General features: G+C 42.4%; 2 protein-coding genes across 2 annotated transcripts; one reads left to right on the top strand and one right to left on the bottom strand.

The window, feature by feature from the left end:
• The first annotated feature begins 365 nt into the window (after positions 1–365).
• Positions 366–7,617, top strand: LOC145435416 (baculoviral IAP repeat-containing protein 2-like). The gene is made up of 5 exons (XM_080312692.1): positions 366–370; positions 1,115–1,381; positions 2,005–2,207; positions 2,940–3,228; positions 5,514–7,617. Exons 1-5 carry the CDS (start codon positions 366–368, stop codon positions 5,686–5,688), a joined length of 939 nt encoding a protein of 312 aa, XP_080168818.1. The 3' UTR covers positions 5,689–7,617.
• An 11,467-nt stretch (positions 7,618–19,084) lies between these two features.
• LOC145435032 (uncharacterized) lies at positions 19,085–22,844 on the bottom strand. Its single transcript, XM_080312310.1, has 2 exons — positions 21,585–22,844; positions 19,085–20,651 (listed from the first exon to the last, which is right to left on the bottom strand). Exons 1-2 carry the CDS (start codon positions 21,975–21,977, stop codon positions 19,203–19,205), a joined length of 1,842 nt encoding a protein of 613 aa, XP_080168436.1. The 5' UTR covers positions 21,978–22,844; the 3' UTR covers positions 19,085–19,202.
• Positions 22,845–23,637: the final 793 nt, after the last annotated feature.

The raw sequence follows: 23,637 nt of genomic DNA on the forward strand, positions 1-23,637 counted from the left end.
ATGTGGACTACTGATAGGTTTGGCGATGAATTTTCTGGACACCCGCACACTTGTACAACCAACTACATTTTCAATTGGCGCAACTACAACTAATACTTTTATTGCTTCGAGTCACATTGAGTCATTTTCAATTCACCACTGAGTCAAATCCAAGTTTTGTTCAAAGGTTTGAGTCTGAGTCACAGTGTAGAGACTCGAGTCTGAGTCCAAAGTCATTGTGTTCACTGTTTGTTTTGGAGTTCAATCCTGTTCAACTTACGTTTCTACAACTCTGTTTGGGTCTTATTGAATGACTCGCATTCATAGTATAGTATATTCAATACAATATTTTACAAGCACCAGTACTGATAGATGATATACCAATAATGCGGTAGCTTACTATTTTTTGAATTTACAACGATATGTCTGTTATGCCTGTCCGAGTCTCGAGTCATGGGACTTCCCGGTTGAGTCATGCGATATGACCCGAGTACATGTCCTGTCAATTCACAAATAGCCGTGAGTCATTCACCATATTTAAGAAAGTGACTCGAGTCAAGTTGAGTCACCAAAAATCGGGGATGTAAGGTAGCCAAGTCACAAGGTCACGAGTCAATCTCGCTATAGTTTTGGCGCGAGTCAAGTCTGAGTCCAAGTCATCGAGCAGTGGGCCGAGTCCGAGTCATGGTATTATCACTCGAGTCCGAGTCCAAGTCATTGTGTTGACTGCTCAGTTTCCAGTTGAAGTCTTTTTAAACCCACGTTTTATAACTCTGTTTAGTAAAATCGAATGGTTCGCATAAATAATGTAGGCCTACTATTTTCCTGCACTTTTAGCAGGTTTTGGTCACATTTTTAAGTACCAGCACCAGTAGAAGAAATCTCAATAGTGTGGTTACTTTACTATTCTTTGAAATTATAATGAAATGTCGGTCTTTGCCATCTGACTCTCTAGTTATGACTTGGTTCGAATCATGCGCAATGGCTCGAGTCCAAGTCAAGTCAATATACAGATTGACTCGAGTCAAGTCGAGTCATCAATCCTGAGTTAAAACCTAATTCAGTACTCTGTTAGTACCAAGTAGATATAGATTTCGATTCGATTGTTGTGGTAACAATGCTTCCTTTTTCTTAGCTGCGACTTTCTGAAGCAACATCGCGGACCCGCCTGGGTCAAGAACATCGCGTCCAGACACCTAAATTCGCGACCGGTGCCAATCGACCAGCTCCGCCCAGTCGAATCTTCCGGGCCCCTGCCGCCGCCTCCGCCACCCATCACGGACCCGGTAGAACTGAGCAGGCACCGCGAAGAGATTTTCCACCAGGGCATGACATCAGAGCCGGTCCGGGCCGCCAGGGATGCGGGATATGCGGAGGATAGGATTAGATATATCCAGTGGACGTAAGATGGAGATTGATTGTTACTTTTTGGTGGTTTTGTAGTTATTTGTGAATGGAAAAGCCGTTTCGGTGTTTCGAATGTAACAATGTCTGTGTGATGGGATAATAACTAAAACCAATCAACCCCAGATCCACACTCTACATCACTTGTTTTTAGCTTTTTTGATCGCGGGCCCCTTCGAGATTATTGTGTGGTCGCCCCAAAACTTTTGGATGCTGATGACTGCAAAAAAAGTCATCACTTTGACCCAGTGGCTCTGCATTTTTCCAAGTTAAATTACAATTGCAATTGTCAAATGTCACCATCAAATGCATAGATGAATACTTTATGTGTCATTTGACTCTGTTGCACCCTGCCTAGAACTCGTGGAGAAGAACCAATTCCGACCATCACAATACTTTGACTGATTTTCTAATCAGCTAGTGGGCAGCATTTGTCGCGAAATTTCCGGGCCAAAATATTCGCTAATCTTCCCCTATCAATAATCCAATGTATATTTGGGGTAAAGTTTAGGTTTCCCTTAATTAAATCCTTACTGGCCACCTCGGCTGCTGCAACAACTGTCTCTCTTCCGCACACTGTCAGAGTGCTACAGGAAAAACGCAGTATCTGTTTCTGTACAGGAACGTGTGTAACCGCGGAGCATGCTATCAGTCGGCGGAAGCTTTGCTCAACGCCTTGATAGACGACGCTTGGTATCAGGACCACCATCAACACGCATCCCATGAGATTTTGTCAAGATCACCGCGGCACGAGATACACGACGATGGGATTTATGTCGACGGGATGCCGATGGAGCAATACATCAACAATCAGGCCAATCAGTGTTAGTATTCGAGTACGCTGTCATCAAAGACATCTCCGTCACATTATATGCAGGGCTGGCTAAAATTGAGTGCCTGTGTGATTTGATTTTGAATCGAATGTTATGCTTAGAGTTGAGTATTTAAGCAGGGTTGTAACCAAGTCACAAGGTTCTGAGTCACAAGTCAATCAAGTGCCTGTGTGTTTTGATTATGAATCGAATGTTAGGCTTAGAGTTGAGTATTTAAGCAGGGACGTAAACAAGTCACAAGGTTCCGAGTCACAAGTCAATCTCACTTTTGTAGTGTCGAGTCGTTTTCAATTCACCACCGAGTCTAGTCAGAGTACGAGTCATTGGGGTGACTGTTCAGTTTCCTGTTCTAGTCTTCCTAAAGCCACCTTTTAAAGCTCTGCTTGGTAATATCGAATGCTTCACATCCATAATATGTTAATTTTCCTCACTTGTAACAGTTTCTGGCCACATTTTCAAGCACCAGTACTAGGGTTACCATGTGTCCTGTTTCAAGAGGATTTGTCCTCTTTTTTCAATAAGTTGATCCAAGTGTCCTCGTAGGACGCCTAAATGTCTTCTTTTTTATAGTCAACACTGCAGTAATCTTGATCGAAAAATTTTCAAAATCGCTAGTTTTCTAGAGCTTTCAGAATTCAGAAAAGTGTCCCCTTTTTCGGTTCTCAAAATATGGTAACCCTAACTGACACTGCGGATTGAACCGATGTTTTGTTTCTTTCTCAGTAAACCTGCCGTTTTATGGCGGGGGTGACGTGGCGAGAAACTTGCCCGGCTCAAACGTGACAATGCATTCCATGCGCACCACAACTCGGAGGATCGTCAGATCACCTGCCCCGCAATCCCACGCCGCGGACTACATGGACACGGGACCGTCGCCCCAACACGCGCGCGCACCGGTGCCGAATGTGCCCCGGTCCGAGGAAAACTATGCGTCCGGAAGTCGCGACGGCATAGCCTTGAATCAAAGCGCTGCAAATAATGAAACCACGTCGGAACCATCGGCTCGCAGAAGGTGTGTTTCAGTAGTTTGGGCTCGTCGACTATCATTGCTGCCAGACTTGTAGAAGCTACCTTTCTAGTTGGTTCACAGTCAATTATCTGGTTTTTGAGTAGTTTTATTTCTACTTTTAGTTGCGCGTTTTGAAAAGTGAGCGGTCCTAGTTCTAGTTCTAGCTGCGAGTTTTGAATAGCGAGTAGTTCTAGTTACAGTTTTGGTTGCTAGTTCTGAATAGGAGTAGTTATAGTTTTAGTGGCGAGTTTTAAAAAGTGAGTAGTTCTATTTATAGGTTTAGGTACTAGTTCTGAATCGGGGTAGTTCTAGTTCTAGTTTTGATTACGAGTTTTGAAAAGTGAGTAGTTTCAGTTCTAGTTGCACATTCTGATAGTCCAATAGTTTGTGCAAGTCTGATTGTTGCTGAAGTCGAAGCAGCTGTTGGCAAAACACTACAAAGCATGTCAAACACTTGTACTTGTAACCGAGCAGACATCCATAGCAATGCCGGCCGGCTACTTTCAACAAATCCACTCTTAAAACTGGTTGATTTCTTTACAAGGCTTTGATTCCTCACTTCTAACCGAGCAAAATTTTACTTTCACTCGAATAGCAATGATGGCTCCTTTTACTGTGTCCGATTCACTACTAAAACTATGTCCCCAGATTCATCAGAACACGTGCATCACGCTCTGTGAAAAGCTCACCCTTAACTCATCCGCTTAAGATTGATGCTGATCGATCAAAGGCCATTAATTCTGCCATCCGCAAACATCTGTTAGATAATCCGATGTGCGCGAATAATTATCGAGAGGACCGATTTTGAATCGTTGGGCGAGGCCGTTCACAATTCCATTTGTGTGCCTTGGAGTCGTCTTTTATCAAAATACACCAACCAAAACTATGTCAACAAAAGGAGTTCGTGTACCACCTAAAAATAGTACATTGAACGCTCTCTTCTCATTCACGAAACTTCATGCTGGTGACGTCATATTTTGTGATACGATTGTTGATATACAATGTTCTTTCCAATTCTCTACTAGTTGCTGACGATTACCCCTGACGAGTGTCAGCCGGAAATATTCGGGTTCATTTCAATATGAATATACTGTTCAATTACTAAAACTGCGAGATCTCGACCGACTTCAAATTACTTGAATACTTTTCAAGCCTTCAATGTTCCGAGTAATTTTGGCGTGTATTTGCATTTGAAATCACCATGTAAATACTTATTTGAAATGTAGTATAAATTTAAAATATCACTTTTAATCCAGTAGCAATACTTACTGCTAGGGCTGGGTATACTGATTCGGATACTGGAATCTAATTCCAAAGATTTGAGTCGAGTGATGAGACGTGAATCGTTTGAGTACTTAAATTATGCGCCCCATGCCACTAAGAGTTAATATGGTTGCCCGAAATATGAGTATACGATACAATGCCAGACGATCAGCACTTATGCATGGATGACTTTGGCATGTGATATCACAACCGCAAACTTTCCCAAACCCCGAAATCGACACTTATATATCCTAACCCAAACCTAATCCGATCCTCGATCTACACCAAGGGCGGGCAACATACGGCCCGTGAAGATATTTTGAGCGGCCCGCGAAGAGTTTCTATCGTGAAAGTGAAATTCTAATCTGAAAGTATTGACAAATTTTACGCGTCGTAGCATGAATCCAAGTTTGCCAACCTGAGAAAGACGTTCATGAAATTATACTCGTTCTGCAAACATTTGCGAGCAAACATTTTCGACCATGAACATTAACAAGACACGGCTGCGTTTCAATCTAACCGATTTTCATATGTGCCGTCTTTACTTAGGGTTTGTACATCCGACATGCAGCCAGAGTTCAAAGAACTTGTTGTCAACTTTGATCGATCACAGATGTCTCATTGACTTCGACAGCTATTGAAGCACGGTACATTAGGTTAAGAAATTCATGAAATTCCGTTTTTGGTCTCTATGCTTCAAACTTGAAGTTGGCATTAAATACGACCTATTCCTTGTATACGTGGATAAATACGCGATTAATGTTTCGATTCTGTAATCCGGCCTGCCAAGAACTTCATTTTCCGACATCAGGTTGCCTGGAATGCCCGCCCCTGATCCAAACAATATCTGGCCCTAACCCCAAATTTCGAATACTCGAATATTCGACTCGAAGCCTGATACTCAATTTTGCCTTAGCCCTAATTACTATTTTGTCTGATCCATGAAATAAGCTAGCTACTTGTGCACCTGCTAAATGCATGGCTACTGATAGCTAGTGTCTATTTTTACCTGTACCGCTTTGCAGGTTGGAGATGCTGGAGCAAGAGAAACGTTGCAAAATATGCATGAACAGCGAGGCCAACGTGTTGTTCCTCCCTTGCAAGCACATATGCAGCTGCCAGGCATGCGCCGAAAGAACAAACCAGTGCTACGTGTGCCGCGCGCCCATCCAACGTAAAATCAACACCTTCCATTCTTAATGAGGCAGGTCTATGAAACTGATGAGTGGCAAGCTCAAAATAACGTTCAATCGAATGAAATATTGTGTTGTAGCGACGTTTTGTATGAATATTATAAAAATCCAAAAATTGGCGCCAATCTACGCATTCGGTGAGATTTTGAGTCCGAAAAAAAAAACATTTTGATACTATCAATTATAGACGCTAAGCGTTTTCAAAATAATGTCCATGAAATCGGGCTCCTATGATAAGTAGATTGGTAGATGTGTGTGTGATGTGATTAAGTGTGATCAATCTAGTAGTATAACCTTGTATGCGTTGTAGATTGTTTTGTGAATGTCTAAGTATAAGTATTTATCGATGTTATCGGGAGGTTGGTTGTGTAAGTCTGTGCAGAATGAATGAAATTTCTACTTCTCTCCAAATTTTCTGACACGCATTGTCACGAATGCTTCGTTTACGCTATTGCATCGAAGGCGTCAGCACTAACCATGAAGACGATTTTTATATATCGGAACCTTTCTAAACTTCCTAGGTATCTCTTTGCGAATAGCTAATATTTGAACTTTCAAAGGAAAAAAATTATGAATTTGGTTTTATTTTTATAACAGTCCGATCTTTTATCATAACAACGCCTAACGAAATGAAGTACTGTGATCTCTCATTTGAAATTGCTCTCAACCATTAGACTCCGATAAGAGTAATTTGCATTATAACGTAGAAGTGAAATGATTCATGTATCATCTATCATTCGTCATTTTATCAGCTACCGCTCGAGTTTATATGTAAGCAAACTAAATTATGCCTTTAGACATGTCTCCCAATTAGAATATTTTTCTAAAAAAACGCTAAATTCAAATTTCAATCATAAAAAAAAATGAGAAAACGATTGCAAATTTACACGAAAAAAGAGTATGATGACATCTTTTACGGTGTCTAAAAGATTCGAAGAGATTGGAATTAGTTTGGACAAGCAACAAATTGTTGGACTGATATCGCACTGGTTTGCTCCCTGTCATTGTATTCGGATTTCCCTTGTCTTACCCATAGCTCATTATATTGTAACTGTCTAACTAAACCAGTTTAATTTTGAACCCAGAAAAAATTGCTGTTCAGGGTGTAAATTTTCCAATGCTCGGTTTGACGTCACAGTCTTAATGGCGTTGCAGTGTTGCAAATGAATTTTGAGGAATACCCAACTTGAGCTCTGTCCTGATTCTGACCTTGTCAAAAATGTGGGGCTAGATTTAGCGAAATGTTACTGAATATCAAAAATCAGACATTGAATTTCCTTACCCTCTATATACAAACCAATTTACTCTGAAATGGCAAACAACCCTTAGTCTAACCCTGGTTGATCCCATCAGCCAAGTTACACACCCCTCTGAATGAATGCAACTTATAAGCCAGCATTTCTGTGGCACAAGGTCCCTTGTCTCACTGACGCCGGATTCAACATTTGTGATGTCACTGAGACTGTGATGTCATTTCCGCGACGTGCGTATGTTGCCCGGCAGCAATTTTTTTTGGATATTCAGTAGTAATAGGCTGTTAGCTACTAGATTACTAATTAACATACACGGAGAATGTTGCGTCCACATTATTGTAATGGTGAAGTGTTTTCAGCCGTGTGGATGTCGTCATGAATTATATTGTTGTCACATCTGGAATATCCGCCGTGATTATTTTTCTGGAACTCTTAACAATAGTTGGTATTTTCCCCCCTTGCAAATAATGCACAAAAATCTCCACATTTCGGCGGAGTCGTGGTACGTGACGAAAAGCAAATTAGGGCGTAATTGGCGTGTTGGGTTCTCATCAAAATGGAGGTACTGCGTGGAGATCTCGTGAAATGCGGAATGTCCTGGAATGTTTTCAAAAAATTTCACAATTATGCATCGCTTTACTACCGGCTGCAAATTACTTCAATAAACACATCATTGTAATGCATTGGCTGTCTGTGGTGTTCGTAGTTGAGGGTTTAATGGATGCTCCAGTTCATACCGCGTTCGTGCATATAACTCTGTAAGGAAAGTGAGAGAGAAGCTAGCTGCAGTGCGAGGACAATTGATACACGTAACGAAATATCAGGGTTGTAATGACTAGAGTCGCGATTTTTTCGAATGCGTAAAATGGCTCGACTCGAACCAAGTCGAATGACGCGACGCTAGGACGGCCAAGACAGACATTTCATTGTAATTCCGAAGAATAGCAAAGTTACCATATTATTAGTATTTCGTCTATACTGGTATTCGTCTGGTATTTCTCATACATGGTAAATAGGCCGAGAAACTGTTAAGACTGAGGAAACTTAGTATACCATGGCGGCAATTAAAGGCTTTGAGTCTATTGTGATCTGTATTAAAAATATAGGTAACCAATCTTCTTGGTGCTCGGTTAGGAGACATGGTCTGTTGCTCTTGATGAAGTTCTTCGTAACAGATATATACTCAATGCAATGGTTTACTCAAACGTTTTCAGTAGTTGCGTATAGAGTCTCACAATCAATTCCAAAACACGTGTTGCAGACACTTATATATCCTACGAGACTCGACACTCGAGTAATTACAACAAGAAGTAGTTCCCTTCTGCTAGATCAGTGGTTCCCCACCTTTTCGACTCATCGCCCCCTTTTCAAACTCCGCAGCGATCATCGCCCCCCAAATATTGGGAACCGAAAAATGGGCACACAGACTGCAATCACCGGCGAGTTGGCTAGGAAAAAAGGTCAACTTTTCGGCTCGACCTCGAACTTACACTTTCGCAGCTAAACTTTGGTGAGTTGACTAACAAAAAGGTGATTTCTCCGACTTGATTCCAAGAGGACCGTAACAGCAATTCATCAGCCTCCCTCCCCCAATACGTTGGTCTTGCCCGCCATAGAGCGATAAAGCAAACTTCTGCACCCCTCAGACCAAACTCCCCCGATACCTCTTTACCGCTACTTCTCAGCACAAATTGTTGGCCTCTGTAGTTAATTCACGCGAAGCGCGAAATATTTCTTTCTATCAATCATGATTGGATCGGTCAATATGATCGGGAATTGCATATATATTGCTGTAAATTTTTCATCCTCTCTCTGCTCATGTATTCAGATTTACCGGTAAAGCTGAGTGAGATGTCTTGGAAAATGTAGGGCCCGTAAATAATAATTGAACGTATTCGGGCGGACCCGTGGGTATAATGACTTCGTTACGTAATGGCATTTCGTGGCCTGTCTGCTGAAATATTGAAAGCAAATTTGGAACCAACATTACCTCGAACAAGATAAAGGCTCTCATTTCAAACTTTTTCGTGAATCCCTTCATCATAGTACACCAACTCTTGAAAATCGCATTAGCGACCGAATATTATTTCGATTGCGCTCAGGTCATTGCGGACTGAACGCACACTTGTTTAAGATTGGAATCGCACCATCGCCACATTGTAGCTCCTGCAATGAGTCTGAGACGGTTAAGCACTTTATAATAGACTGCCCCTCGCATGAATTTCATAGAACGTTCCTGCGCCGTGCTTTTGTTTGTATGAATATTCCATTTCGCCTCGTGAACTTACTAACGGATCCAAGCATTTTCTATTACGTGGTAGAATGTGCTGAGTTGTGATCGATATATTTGAATTGCTGCTAAATTAAAATTTAGTAATGTCGTGGCGCACAAGACCTGACGGTGATAGGCGCCACTCTTTTTCTTCTTCCAACAATAAATACAATACCCATACGTAGGCTACTAAACTAAAAGACGCACACGATTTCAAATTGGTACTTCTGCACTGGCCCTCTGCGAGATGGCATTTGTTTTGTGGGAGAGATGATATTCTTTCTCGCCTGCACCATCGAGATGCTTTGACGACGGAGTTGCGATACGGCCCCATAAGGTCATCTAGTCTGCGCCCCCGTTTTTTTCTCCTCCATGCTATCCGTGATTGCTGAGCGCCTAGCAGGATAGCTGCGGATACCATTAACCATTACACTATCTCGCTTGGCGCCAGTCATTTAGGCGCTTATGGACAATTAAATACATATGTATATCGAATATATATCGAGGTCGGTCAGCACAAAGGCAGTCCTTTTCCGCCAAGGTTTTCTCGTTCTGGCGCACTTCTTGGAGTCGCATATGTTACATGGCCTGAAACTTCATATTATTATGTCTTGATGCGTCATAGTGTGATAATGGCTGACGCCAAGATGCTCATTTCTTAACTCATGCGTATATTTCTTGCAGGAAGGGTATCCAATAAGCAAGAAACGTGACACCACGAAATGGCGCGCAGCGCCAATTTTTTTGAAAAAGTTGCCTAAATTTCCAAAATAATACTCTATAATTAATGTTAATTCACGAAAAAAACTTGTGGGCCTCCTTCAAGCTCGGGCGCCCCATCCCAATTGCGGGTTTGAGTGCGGCAGTTACTGTCACGGACGCCAATATAGCCATTTTAACGCGCCATCGGCCCCTTCGTCCGTTTTCGCTCCCCTGTCGCCCCCTTCGCTATTTTCGCCCCCATGGACCGGCAAATAGCCACATGTGGGGCGATATCGCCCACGTTGGGAACCACTGTGCTAGATATAACGGAGGGATATTCATGGGCGAATAATCACAGCAGGATGGCTGCACTATGAATGCGAGCATTCTATATCACTCGGGCAGAGTCTAAAAAAGTGGGTTGAACTCAAAACTGAACAGTGTGTAGGCCTACACAATGACTCTACGTACAATAGCTGTTGAACAGACTAATTTTAGCAGGGCATGGTATGGAATGGAACGGGAATTTTCCATGCTCCCAATGTTCCCCCTAAGCTGCGCACGTGCGCAAATGCGCAGTACTGAAACGGTCTCTGCGCACATAAAATCTACGTTGCGCACAAAAAATCAGAATTGATGTTTTTTTTAATAGTTGTTGCGCACTTTTGCCCAATGGACCACGCATGCGCGCAGATTCGTGAAAATTAAGATGGAACATTGCCACGGCCAAATACTGTTATTACTGAAGTCTGAAACCGAGGTACAAGTGCGCCCCGCAAAGGTAACTATTGCGCTCCGTGAGGAAATTAGAGTTCACAATGACCTGCGCCTCACGGAAGATATTTTTTTTAGTATGGCCTCGTACACGTGAGCGATACTGATATCATTTCACTAGCGCATTATTTTCTGGGAATGGCGAAATAACCTGGTTCAACAAAGTTATAAATAACAATGGGCTAGCTCGAAGTTAATTTGCGAGAAACTAACGAATGATAGTCTTCTTCGCGTGGCATGAACATTGCGTAAGATTTACTCACGACCGTAACTTTCGCACCCCAAACCCCCCAATTGAAGGAGCCGAGCTCGAAGGGGGTCCAAAATTATTTCGAGAATTAACATAAATCATGGTGTATTTTTTGAAATTTTTCAGGATTTTTTTTTCGCGCTACGCGCGTTTTATTATTGTAAGATATCTGATTATTGGGTACCCTTTCCCAACAAAAATTAGGCATGATTTATAGAAATGGGCACTTGGGCGTCGGCCATTACCGCACCATGACGCGCCAAGACATATGAAGTTAAAGGCTATGTAACATGCGAATCCAAGAAGTGCGCCAGAACGATCAGCAGCGTGAAAACCTTGGGCGAAAAAGACTGCATGCCCCGGTGCTGACCGAAAACTTCGATATATACAAATATATGTGTAATTGTCCATGTCCATGGGCGCCTAAATGCCTGGCGCCGAATGTTCCTGTCCTGGCGATCCGAGTAACACAACAAGACAAATGCCATATCGAGGGAACATTATTCTCCAGTTAGGAAATACCAATTTGAAATCGTGTACGTCTTTTACTTTAGTTCGTTTTGCGATTTCAATATCTTTTGACATAGCAGATAGGGGGTCACGAAATAGCAAAGTCATTATATCAACGGGTACGTCCGAAGATTTTTATTATTATTTAGAGGGCCTATATATTCCAACACGCCTCACTGGATCAGCTCTACTAGTAAATCTCATTATTTGAGCAGGGAGAGGATAACAATTGATAGCAATATATATGCAATTCCCGATCATATTGGCCGATGCAATCATGAATTATAGAATTTTTTTCGCGCTTCGCGCGTTTAGGGACGCTACTACTAAATGGGCACCCAAAGTACGTGATAAGTACCGGAAGAAGCCTAGAGCCGTAGGGGGGTCTGGGGGGCGAAGCCCCCCAGTAGTTCGTTTTATCACCATATTGGAGGGTGGTTGCGCACTGTTGTCCGAGGGCCTGCGCAGTGAGTTGGCGTGTTTGCGCAGACTCTTGAAAAATTAGAGGGAACATTGTGCTCCATACACGCCCAATCGTTTCATAACATACTTTGTAATTTTCCACACCATACCAACATTTTTCCATACTATATTTGATACTTTTTGATACTACTTGCAAAGCCTCTCAAGGGATATTCTATTTTTGATGTGTTTATGTTTATATTCTAATTATTTTGGATGAGATTTATCCATTCAAACGTATGGTATGGAACAGGGAATTTCCACATTCCATATAGTAGGTTACCATATACGTTCTTTTTTTTTAATGAGATTCTGTCCTCTTTTTTTGAGAATTTCGGTTAAACGTAGGACAAAATTCGATTACTATACAGTGAATCAGCACTGAAGTGATAACGCTCCATGGAGTATTTCGGGAGCTCATACGGAAAGTTTACCTTTTGTTGGTAAACCAACGGATAATGTAAAAGAAAAACTGTATTTCGGTATTTGAGCCGGAAATGTTACCATTTTTTCTCCTGTTTTGCAAGTCTGATAATTTTGAAAAAGTTTCCTCTTTTCAGATTTCCAGAATATGGTAACGTTGCCATATAGTCACAGTCAAGTCACCTCACGTGTTCCATGCGATACTTGCAGTTTTTCCATACCATAGCCACATCCTCCATACCATTTGGCTCATTTCCACACTTCCTCACTTGCCCAATATCTGATGCAATTCTATTCCAGATTTCTTTTTGTCAGCGTAGTCAACCCTCAAGATTACCGGACCACGGCCCGACTTATCGATCTCGCCAGGGCCAAAAAGAGCCAAATTGTTCAATAACGGTGTTAATAATACATATGCCTAATAATGTTAACAACGTCAATAACGTTGCAAATATTATATATATACCCATATACCAGGAGACAGGAGTCGCCAACTCAAAACGGCTCGCGTCCACTGTCCAAATTTCGAGGAGGCTGCGCGACGCATAAATTCAATATCAAGATGAAAATAGACCGCGCAAAACAACACGTATTTACGTCAGTACAACGCTGTGCTTTCTGAAATAGGTAACGGGTAGGGCTGGGCAAAATCGATAACCTGAGTGATTCGATTCTGAATCACGTAATATGCTTCGAGTCGAGTAATCGAATATCATTCATTATGACGTCACAACAGAATGAACTATGTCGAAGTTCTAATATGTAACTTTTATGCCGTGGGTGCTTTTATGTAGTTGCTTTATGCCAGGGGCGGGCAAACTACGGCCCGCGGGCCGCATGCGGCCCGCCACACCGTTCTGTGCGGCCCGCGAGAGTCTAAAGAACCTTATTAAATATATTAATAAAATGCGTACCAAATATAGAATTAATGCAGGCTCTTGAATTAACTTTTTCTTATCATATTTCACCATGATAATTCTTGGCAGTGGTTCTCAAACTGAGGGCGCACCCCACTTGGGGGCGTGAAAGCAACTGAAAGGGGGCCCGAAACTGAGCTCAACTGAAAAAAATTTTCGCGTTCCGCGCGATTTACAACCCATTCGTCATCATTTCCTAGTATTTAGTCTGAATTTCATATTTAAAAATCTCTCATCCACAGTCGTAACCTTCCATGCCATCAAACTATCAGCCCACGCAGTTTGAAAGGTTTCATCCGCTAAACATCGCAGGAATCCTAAACGAGATTGACATAATTCGGATCACGAGTGTGATTTCAGATCGGCCACTCGAGTTTGAATTATTTTAGTGATGTGCATAGAAAAAACGATTCGCGCGTGTCTTAGGTAAATTCGTTCTCTGTATGCGCAGAATTAGGGTATTTATATTTTATCTACACATAGTAGAAGCGTGTTTGAAGCTAACATGGTTATGATGCTGTCAGATCGCTGCTCAGAGATTTAAATTTCAATCCTGTTCTAAGAATCGGGACAACCGACTTTCATCGCTATAGTTTCGACAAATTGGTTATTGAGGCCGACCAGCCTATGAAATCTCGCCACTGTTTTTGACGCGTGTACGATATCATCAAAGCAATGTGTGGATTGTTGCAAATAAGCATATATATTATCTCCATGTCCTCACTATATAATCAAATACCAATATTGCGTTTTGGTTTATAGTCCCAATTTTATCTAGTGCGGCCCGCGAATGGATTCAGATGTTGAATGCGGCCCGCGAGCTCAAAAGTTTGCCCACCCCTGCTTTATGCTATGTCTGGTCTGGTGCGACACGGCCAATCAAGGTTTCAAGACTTCCTCAGTGGAAAATAGTATCAATAACACTATAATTCTCGTTAGTAAATTAACTTTCAGTTGCGAGGAGCGTATATTTTCAGTACTCGAAAAATTAGTCTTTTACTACTCGACTCGAATCATCAGAATTAATACTCGATTCAGATTCGAGTACTCGAATCATTGTGCCCAGCCCTAGTAACGGGCATAATTAACACATACGAAATAGTATTATATTATAAGCAATACAAGCACAACAAAAATATCATGATCATCACTTCCATTCCATTTCTAAATATGAGCTGCGCACGATACCTGACAACGCGTTTTACCGACTGAAGAATCGATATTGGGGTTAGCTAAACATGGTATCTGGAAAACTCTCCTCGTAAAGCTTGAACTTTGTGAGGAAAGCCCCAGTGGTTTTCTAAGCGCCTCGGTCTTAGCAGTGTCAGGGCCAATGCACGTCAAGGCAATATGCTCAACTCATTCATATCAGCTAATTCTACCTCTATGGATAGCTATTAGCCTACCATCGGCAAAGCCGTATCAGCTGGTGAGGAATAGTGGTTTTGGATACAGGCAAATAGCTTAATATTTTCAACAACAACAGCAACAATATTTTGAAAGCCAAAGAAATAATAATAATAATAATGTGCGTTACTAATAAGCGTTTTTCGGAAATATGAAATCATCATCATCATTGGTTTATTAGCAATTTTATCAGTTCAATACACCACAAAAAAGCGATACAATGAAAAGACAGGAAGATGTCGAAGCGACAAGGAGTAGGTCGCGGGTAGCCATGTATGACCTCGCAGGCCACGTTTTGGTGACCCCGTGCCATGGACCTTTTGTCAATCACCGGGAATTCCAGATTTATATTGTTGATACTGTTGGACACCAAATCAAGTGCAACTGTAGATGCATTGTAGGCAGGGCCGTCTGACGCACCCTAAACCCCCCAATTTGGGGGGGGGCGGACTCGAAGGCAGAGCTCAAAATTATTTCGTGAATTAGCATAAATTATAGACTATTTTTTGAAAATTTATGCAACTTTTTCAAATTCTTTTCGAGCTTCGCGCGATTTCGAGTTGCCAAATATCAAAGACACTTCACTCAGCTCCACCGGTAAATCCGATTACGTATGAGCAGAGACGTCAAGAAATGGATAGCAATATTTTTCTAAATGCAATTCCCTATCATATTGACCGATTTTATTATGAATTATCGAAAATTTTCGCGCTTAGCGCTTGCTCACTGAACAGTACGACTAATTTCGTGGTAAAAGCGAACACCGTGATTGGGGGTAGGTTTATCACCCTATGGTAGCCCAAGACCCACGTTTTTTTGGGGAAGGCTGACGAAGTCCTGTTTCGTTCCTGCCAACGGGTATACGCCAGAAAGATGTTTAATTATTATTGAGGGGTCTTATCGGGGCCTACGATATTTACGGCCTTATCTGGTACATTACACTTGCAAGAGCTAACAGGCCGATGCTCACAAAACAGAAATTCCCTATTACTCTTGACGTAATAATGGGCGAGAGTTTTGATAGGACGATTACTCTCAACGTGACAATCGGCGATTGTCTCGATTTCGCTTCTCATACCGGACTCTTCGCATTTTGAAGCGAGTTTTCGAGTTGAAGGTCGACAGCTATGTTTTGAGCTGCCGTTTTTACCGTCTTATACTATTAGGCAGGCTACAGTAATGCGATTGAAATACTCTGTAGCAGACCCCTCAAGTTTGAGTTGAAGTTTTTGAGCTCGTCGCCGCGTTTGAAATGTTACAGGATGATGCCGTGATTAGCTAAATGCTCCAGGGACGATATTCCGTATATATAGTGTAGTGGAAAACGTTTAGCTGTCGTTTTGACGGGCTTACAGCGTGACGTAGGATACCGCTATGCAGTGCATGGTTTAATAATTCTTTATGGTGCGTATGATGTATATGGTGATTGGTGAAGAATTGGTGGTGAGCTTCATGTGGCCTTTCTTCTAGTTAATTTTGACTGATTGCATATACTTGGTGACTCAGGTTTAGCTTAAGGTAAAATAATTGATAATGGTCAATAAATGCTGTGCTTATGGTTGTACGGCTGGATATTTGACAACTAAACAAAAAGTTTCAATTTCCATTTGAGGATTTGGAGTTACAAAAAAATGAATATATTTCGTGAATGGACGTGATTGGAAGCCAACGAAGAATTCTGTAATTTGTGCGTTGCACTTCGAAGCAAAGTACATTAAAGACTGTGGCTTTCGAAGAAGAACTGCTCTTGGATAGAAAACCAGTTCCTACCATCCGATCGGAGCATGAGGTGCGACGGCCTTCATTAATCCCGACTACGACCCCTTGCAGAAAACCACCGAAGAGAAGGATATTTCAGAATGATCAGTTGAAAGATTTTGAGCTGTCTGATAAAATGAGCAGTTTATAAGATTTGACCGAGTCCCACACTCCAGAAAGCTGTACCATGTACAAAAGAGAGTAATCAATATGTAATTTTCTACTGTATGGAATTCAATGACTAGGTGTGGCGTGGCGCATTATTCAACTTCCCGAAATATCTCAAAAATGTATGAGACAAAACGAGCACAATTTACTGGAAGAACTTTTCGAGCCAAGAAATTTGTCTTTCCTCCATTCTCATTCGCCGTTGATTCTTCAGGTGTATCATCACCCAGCGGATTTGTTGCATGGAGCGATCTTCACAAAATCAGGGTATATCATGATAATGATTTGAATTTGCGGAAAGCGCCAAAAGTGATATATGCCTCGTTACATCCAAGCAATAACAAGCAGAATGTCAACTTAGCTCTTGCTCCATTCTATGAGTCGACTATTGCAGCTTGCAAAAGTTACTTGCCTCTCACGGAAGATATGGCTTCATTCTTGAACCTGATTAATGCTTGGTTGACGATTCTCATGGTATAGGCAAATGTATGGGGGGAGGTTTCTAGTTGGTTCAGCAGAAGTTACCAATTCTGAAAAGATGATACTGCTCTGTTCCATCCTAAAAATTGACATCAAGCTCAACTCATTTTTACCATTTCAAAAAAGTCATTGTAGAAGTGGCTATCGAAATTACCGAATCATTTCTATCTCCTTACAGTGAGAAAGTGTCGTGTGTAGTTGCTGGGTAAATTGGAAAGCAAGTTCACGCTATTTCGACTTACTCGATCGTGGGGGACTGCTTACTCCCTCAGAACCACTTGCCAAATTTGATGTTTTAGCCCTAGATTGTTCTGATAAAATCATCTGCCCTCACCCTAAGTCGCAGTGAAAAAGTTTTGCATCGTTTTTTATTATTATTATTTTTTTTTGGGGGGGGGGGGGGTTATGATCATCGAGATCAAGCTTTGAAATTGGCGACAAAATCATTGTGAATATACCGTATATTACAATAACAAGCAGAAGCTAGTTAATGCCTCTGTGAGAAAAATGCTTTAAAACGGACTTTAAAACAACGACAGTTGAGCAAGACGTAGCTTGCATGCTTCGGTGATGCATTTCATTCTCATTACCGGTACTTATGGCCGTAGCTTGTATGCTGCAAGTTTGTTTTTGATACAAGTAGTTTCTAGTATGACATGTGTACCAATTCTTCTTCACGTGCTTGAATTGATTTTACCATGCAATAAAATGGTTTACATGAGCATGTCGGTGTTTTCTCACTACTTAGCCTACTTCTGCAATCGGTGGATAACTGCATCTGCGAGGCCGTCTCTTGTCACTTTCTGACGGTAAGGTACTAATTTGACCTGTTGTACGAATACATACAGCTTATCTGAGGCATGGCGTCTGGTAGCGAGAAGCGAAATCGCGCATAATCGCGAATTTCTGTTTTGTGAGCATCGGCCTGTTAGCTCTTGCAAGCGTAATGTACCAGATAAGGCCGTGAATATCGTAGGCCCCGGTCTTATCTTTTCAAACCTGTATATCTGATTACATGAGCAGATAGGATAAAAATCGATAGCAATATATATACAATTCCCGATTATATTGACCAATTCAATCATGAATCATAGAAAATCAGTGAACGGCCCTCAATCCAGATCACAAGAAGCGGTAAACATCGAATAGCCTGATGGGAGAAGTTCGGTTTATCATCATGTGGAGGGCCCGAGACCAGGGGGGGGGGGGCTGACGAAGTCCTGCTAGCGGTGAAAGTCTTCCATAATTTTCCACTACTTGCTTAAACGTCAAATTATAGTGACTGTGACCACGGAATTATCCGTGAGGATTGTTAGCATCCTGGTTGCATAAGGTCGATAATCGAGGTAAATTTGATCGGAAACTTGGGGGTCCCCGACAGCCCTAAGGGGGTCCGTGGAGAGGTTGAAAACCACTGGTCTAGCAGCGAGTCGCCTTTAATCAAATGTAAAAAAAGACGCGACGTCATCTCAGTGAGATCTGCTTGTGCCCTGTTCTTATACTCCAACATACAGTTACATCATAGCCTCTCTAACGACCTGCTCTACTCTGACCTGCTACACGGTATCAATTGAATCAGACAAATTGACGAATAAAAGATATTACAAGCTTGTGGCCAAGTCAATGCTTCGAGTCACGAGTCACTTTTCTAGTTTTGAATCGAGTCGTTTTCATTCACCACCGCTTCGCAGTCCACGAGGAAAGGGTCGAGTACGAGTCCAAGTCATTGCTACTCAGTTAGCAGTTAAAGTCTTGTTAATACCACTTTTTATAACTACGTTTGGTGATATCGAATAGTTCGTAATCATAATATACAAATATTACTCGCTTTCAACTGTTTCTGGTCACATTTTCAAGTACCAACACCCATTGACGAAATACCAATGGCGTGTTTCAGTTTGCTATTCTTCGAAATTACAATATAATGTCTGTCTTGGCAGTCTTAGTTTCGAGTCATATGACTTGGTTCGAGTCATGCGCAATGACTCAAGACCAAGTCAAGTCAATACACAAATGGACTCGAGTCAAGTCAAGTCATGACTAGAGTCATACAACCCGGTCTAAAATATTGAATTCCTAAAAATAACGAAAAAAGCACAGCCGATAAATAAAAACAATGAAAGAACATATAATCAGGATTGAACGTCATAAACACGTCGCTGAAATCCCGGCAATGTCTTTGAGCAGACGACGCGGGGTCTTACGTCCTTTTTTGAACTGCCTCCAGAGTTCGTACAATTGGCCGTCAACCGACTGACAATCCTTGCGGCGATGTTTTTTGACCTTGTTATCAGAGAGGAGTGCCTGCTGCTCGTATGAGAACGACCCTTCCTCGTGCAACAGAAGAATGAGGCTGTATATTGGCACGCCGCCCTTTGATCGTCGCACGTTCAGCCGAGCGTGCCACCCGTCCACGTCATCGCTGGTGCGGATCGCAGATTGGTAAACGCTCCAGTTATGCGGCTTCCAATCTTTGGATGTTACCCACGCGCTCTGAATGTAGTCGAATAATGGTTCGAGTTTGGGGTTGGCGTGCTTGCGCCTCAGCCTGGAAAAACTTGGCTGTATGAGTTCCGCGGGCATGTAACACAGACTCATCAACTGTCTGATAACAGCGTGAGTGGCTTTCCTGGCAGCGTAACATTTCGAAAGCTTCAAATCCTTAATTTCCTGGAGAACGCGTTGCGTGAAGTGGTAAGAACACCCCTTCACGTCAACCCCGGGAAACGCCGTGAAAAACGACTTCCAAATCGCCAAGTCAAAGTCGCACATCACTCTCTTCACTCTGCATTCGCCTACTTCGCCGATAACTTTGTTCAAAACAGCGACATAGTCCGATTTTCGATTTCGCGACATCAGGGCAAACAACAAAGGTATTTGCTTTGTCGCGTCCCCGGCTCGAACGAACGCGTGGATAGAGAAAAGTTGGCAGAAAGGTTTCCGCACGACTTCACATGTCGCGTCCGCAAACCAAGTTTTTGAATTTCTTAGAAGGTCTATCTGTTGCTCGGACGCAAACAAGAGGTGACGGGCCCCTCTCAGAATAATATCTGCGAGCAGGAAATTAGAAGGCACGTCCAAATCAAGTTTGAACTTGAGCGTCTTCGGTTCCTGCGGCCTCGAACATGCACGCGCATAGTTCGCGTTCCTACTTAAATTGTCAATAGGTATCAATCCCGGCATATCAAGCTCATTGTTGAGCAGGTATTTTCTGGAGACGGCTCGAGCAATCCGCGCGGCTGATTCAAAAGGATTCTTTAGCGCTGTGGACTTTGTCTCTTTAGAAATCAACGCCCTCATATAGACACCGGGGACTCCAGGGTGGTTGTGCTCGTGCGACCCCCTTGTAAAATTGCCGTCCTGCTCTTTCACCGTTGCCTGGCACGGCGCTTTTGAACGGTTCTTACACCTCCAAACAGTCGAGCCATCCTTGTTTGTCTTTTTCCTGGTGTAAGAGTGACCTTGACCGTCAAACAGCATGTCATATCCTCTTTCCGATGCCCCCTCCACTATATTATATGCTGATTGGTCCGTGCCGGACACTTCAGAACTTATCTGCGCAGCAGACAGCGATGATGCGACAATATCATCTTCCTGCAAAGAAAATAAAAATTTTAATACCATCAGGCGAGTAACCAGCCAAAAAATAAGGGAGGGGTTTCGATTTATTTCGAATTCACTAATACAGCATCAATTCATTAGGGTTAAGTACATGCGTAAATCACGATTATACAATCTCTTCGTGTTGATTATTATACACGTATGATAAGCTTGTCGACGAGACCGGAAAAGCTGTTCAAAACCTTTCCTCTTTTATAACTCAAGTCTTGACACACATCTTTCGATGGTTATGTTCGAGTATTAGCGGACACCAATTACGCATGCACGCACGCGTCGCACATGTTTACGGACATTCGATGCCATTCAGTTTCGGGATGTCACTCTTGAATCACAATCGCCAATCAGCATATGCTTAACGGCATTGTCTCCAAGCCATCAGAAGCCAAAGCATGCTAGGCCCGAGACGCGGCAGTTAGGCAAGCGATGATATCTTTCATACTAGGCCTATCGCAGATGCGATTGTGTAGGCCAGCTACGATATCGTGCACACAAGGCCAATGCAGATGCGATTGTTCAGGCCATCGATGGTATGGTACGCACCAGGGGTCTATTGCAGATGCGATTCTTCAAGACGGCAGAACTAGGCTTGTTGGAGATGGGATAAATCAGCGAAAATTGTCGAGCGCGCATCAATCAGTGACCTAATTTCGCAATCATCTCAGCGGGAGATCGTGTCGCGTTACATTGTGCAGTGCAATGTGCACAGACGAATCTCAATAATTGGCAATACGCCTGTCGCTAATTGGCCGCGCGCCACACTGATAATACGACTTATTGAATTGCAACCAAGTGTTAGAACGGTCATTTCAAAAAGACGGGCTTCGCGTTTATGGAGGGGGTTTCGCGCTTCAAAAGGAAGGGGTTTCGACCGCGAAACCCCCCTGGCTACGCGCCTGTTCGACTTACGTGGTTGTAAGATGGCACTGCTTGAGTCGCATCACAGTCACGCACCCCTTCCACAGCACCCCCACATTCCGGGGCGTCTTGAATCTCCAAAACTTCAATCTCGTAGACACGTGCCCCTTTAACAGTCCCCTCGCATTCCAAGCCAGCTTGGTTCTCCAATACTTCCACCTCACATACACGCGCCCCTTCAACAGCCCTCTCGCATTCCAAGCCAGCTTGGTCCTCTAAAACTTCCACCTCACATACACGCGCCCCTTCAACAGCCCCCTCGCATTCCAAGCCAGCTTGGTCCTCAAAAACTTCCACCTCACATACACGCGCCCCTTCAACAGCCCCCTCGCATTCCAAGCCAGCTTGGTCCTCCAAAACTTCCATCTCAATGCAATCATCCATCTTCCAAAAAGTCACGTCTGTCACGCCTTCAAATAACCAATAACGAGCACTGAGCAGACCACGCGTGGTCGATATGTTAGCCAGTGATGAGCGATATTTTTTAGTCTGAGTTCAGTCCTAAAAATATCCAATTCAGATCATAACATTTAAAAATCGACAATCCAATTCCATGACTGAAAAATATCATGATACGTTACTGAAAATGATGTAACTCTTGTAATAAAACTCCAGACTGGAATCGGTGGTTGTTTTCGACAACATGTTGTGCGTGACAGACGGATTTCTCGCGTGATTGGAAAATTTCATCCGCATGGCGGAAATATTTTTTGCTGATTCGATACTGAATTACTTATTAAACGACACAATGACTAAAATAAACCTGGTATACGCCGGACTAGGGTTACGCCGCTATTGAGCAAATGCCACGCTTGCTTGCGTTCATTGTTAAGCGCAAGCGCCTTATTCAGGATCTGGACTCTATTATCGCTTTGTGACGTCAACATAATTCATTAATCGGCGTGATCAGATATAAATGCTAGCCTCAAGTCGCGCGTGCCGTTGCCACCGATTCCACTCTGGATAAAACTTGGGTCTAAAATTCACAAAACGCATATGATTAGATTCTCCAAGTCTCTGGTACCGGTTATGTCTATACGACATGACGCCTATCTGCCACAAGTCCTCAATCACAACTGAACCATAGTAGCTTTTGTCTATTTCACGCATTCTCAGAAGATTAACTTTAAGTAAAAATCGTTTCATCTTCTTTCGGATTTATCTTGGCCACAAAATAATTTGATAAACAGGACAATGGCCAAGATATGGCCTAACAAATATGAAAATTTTACAATAACACGATTTTCAAACAATTTGAAAAATTCGACTACAATGTGAGAAAATAGACATACCGGTACACTATTTTATGATTCCAGATTCTACCACGACGATATACAAGAGAAAGAGTGAACAACGAATTCATTATCAGGGGGATCATTACACAACAAACTTGTGAAGGTAGTTTACTGAATGAGAGCTAAAATATCGTGGACGATAAAGCCAGACATACATTCAAATCTGCCTAGTTATAGTAGGCCTATGCACGGAAACCGTACCATAGGTCAACGTCAGTCGTCAGCCAGTAACGGTATATGCGAAGCTATTACAGCTGGAAAATTATCAATATATCAACTACATGCTTTTCTTAAATCGAATCTATGAATTAATTGGGTTTTGTAAAAATAAACGGTGCATCGCAGATTTGGCTCAATTCCAACCCATGGGAGCGAAGCCAATGGAGCACAAAATTTGGGAATTGAAATATAGGCTAGTAGGCTACTTATACGGTATATATTATTCATAAAACTATAGAACACTATTTATCAAACCCAGAATTTTAGGCACTTCAATGAATTTTTTCGACCGGTTGGAATCACGACGTCACAACATGCGTAGATCACGTACAATATTTTAAAATCACTCGGTAATACTATTATTAGTTTATCAATTCATATTATAAGTTGTTAATACATTTAATTAGAAAATTCTCCAAGGCCGAATTCTCCGAAGCCGAGTTCACCGATGGTCGAATGCCGAATTCACCACGTGCCGAGTTCACCAAGTGCTGACTTCGTGGAGCCGAATTTACCAAGTGGCGACTTTA

The sequence above is a fragment of the Botryllus schlosseri genome, chromosome 3 (genome assembly GCF_051294905.1).
Source record: "Botryllus schlosseri isolate E-star chromosome 3, Bs_hap1, whole genome shotgun sequence".
NCBI classification, from domain to species: domain Eukaryota; kingdom Metazoa; phylum Chordata; class Ascidiacea; order Stolidobranchia; family Styelidae; genus Botryllus; species Botryllus schlosseri.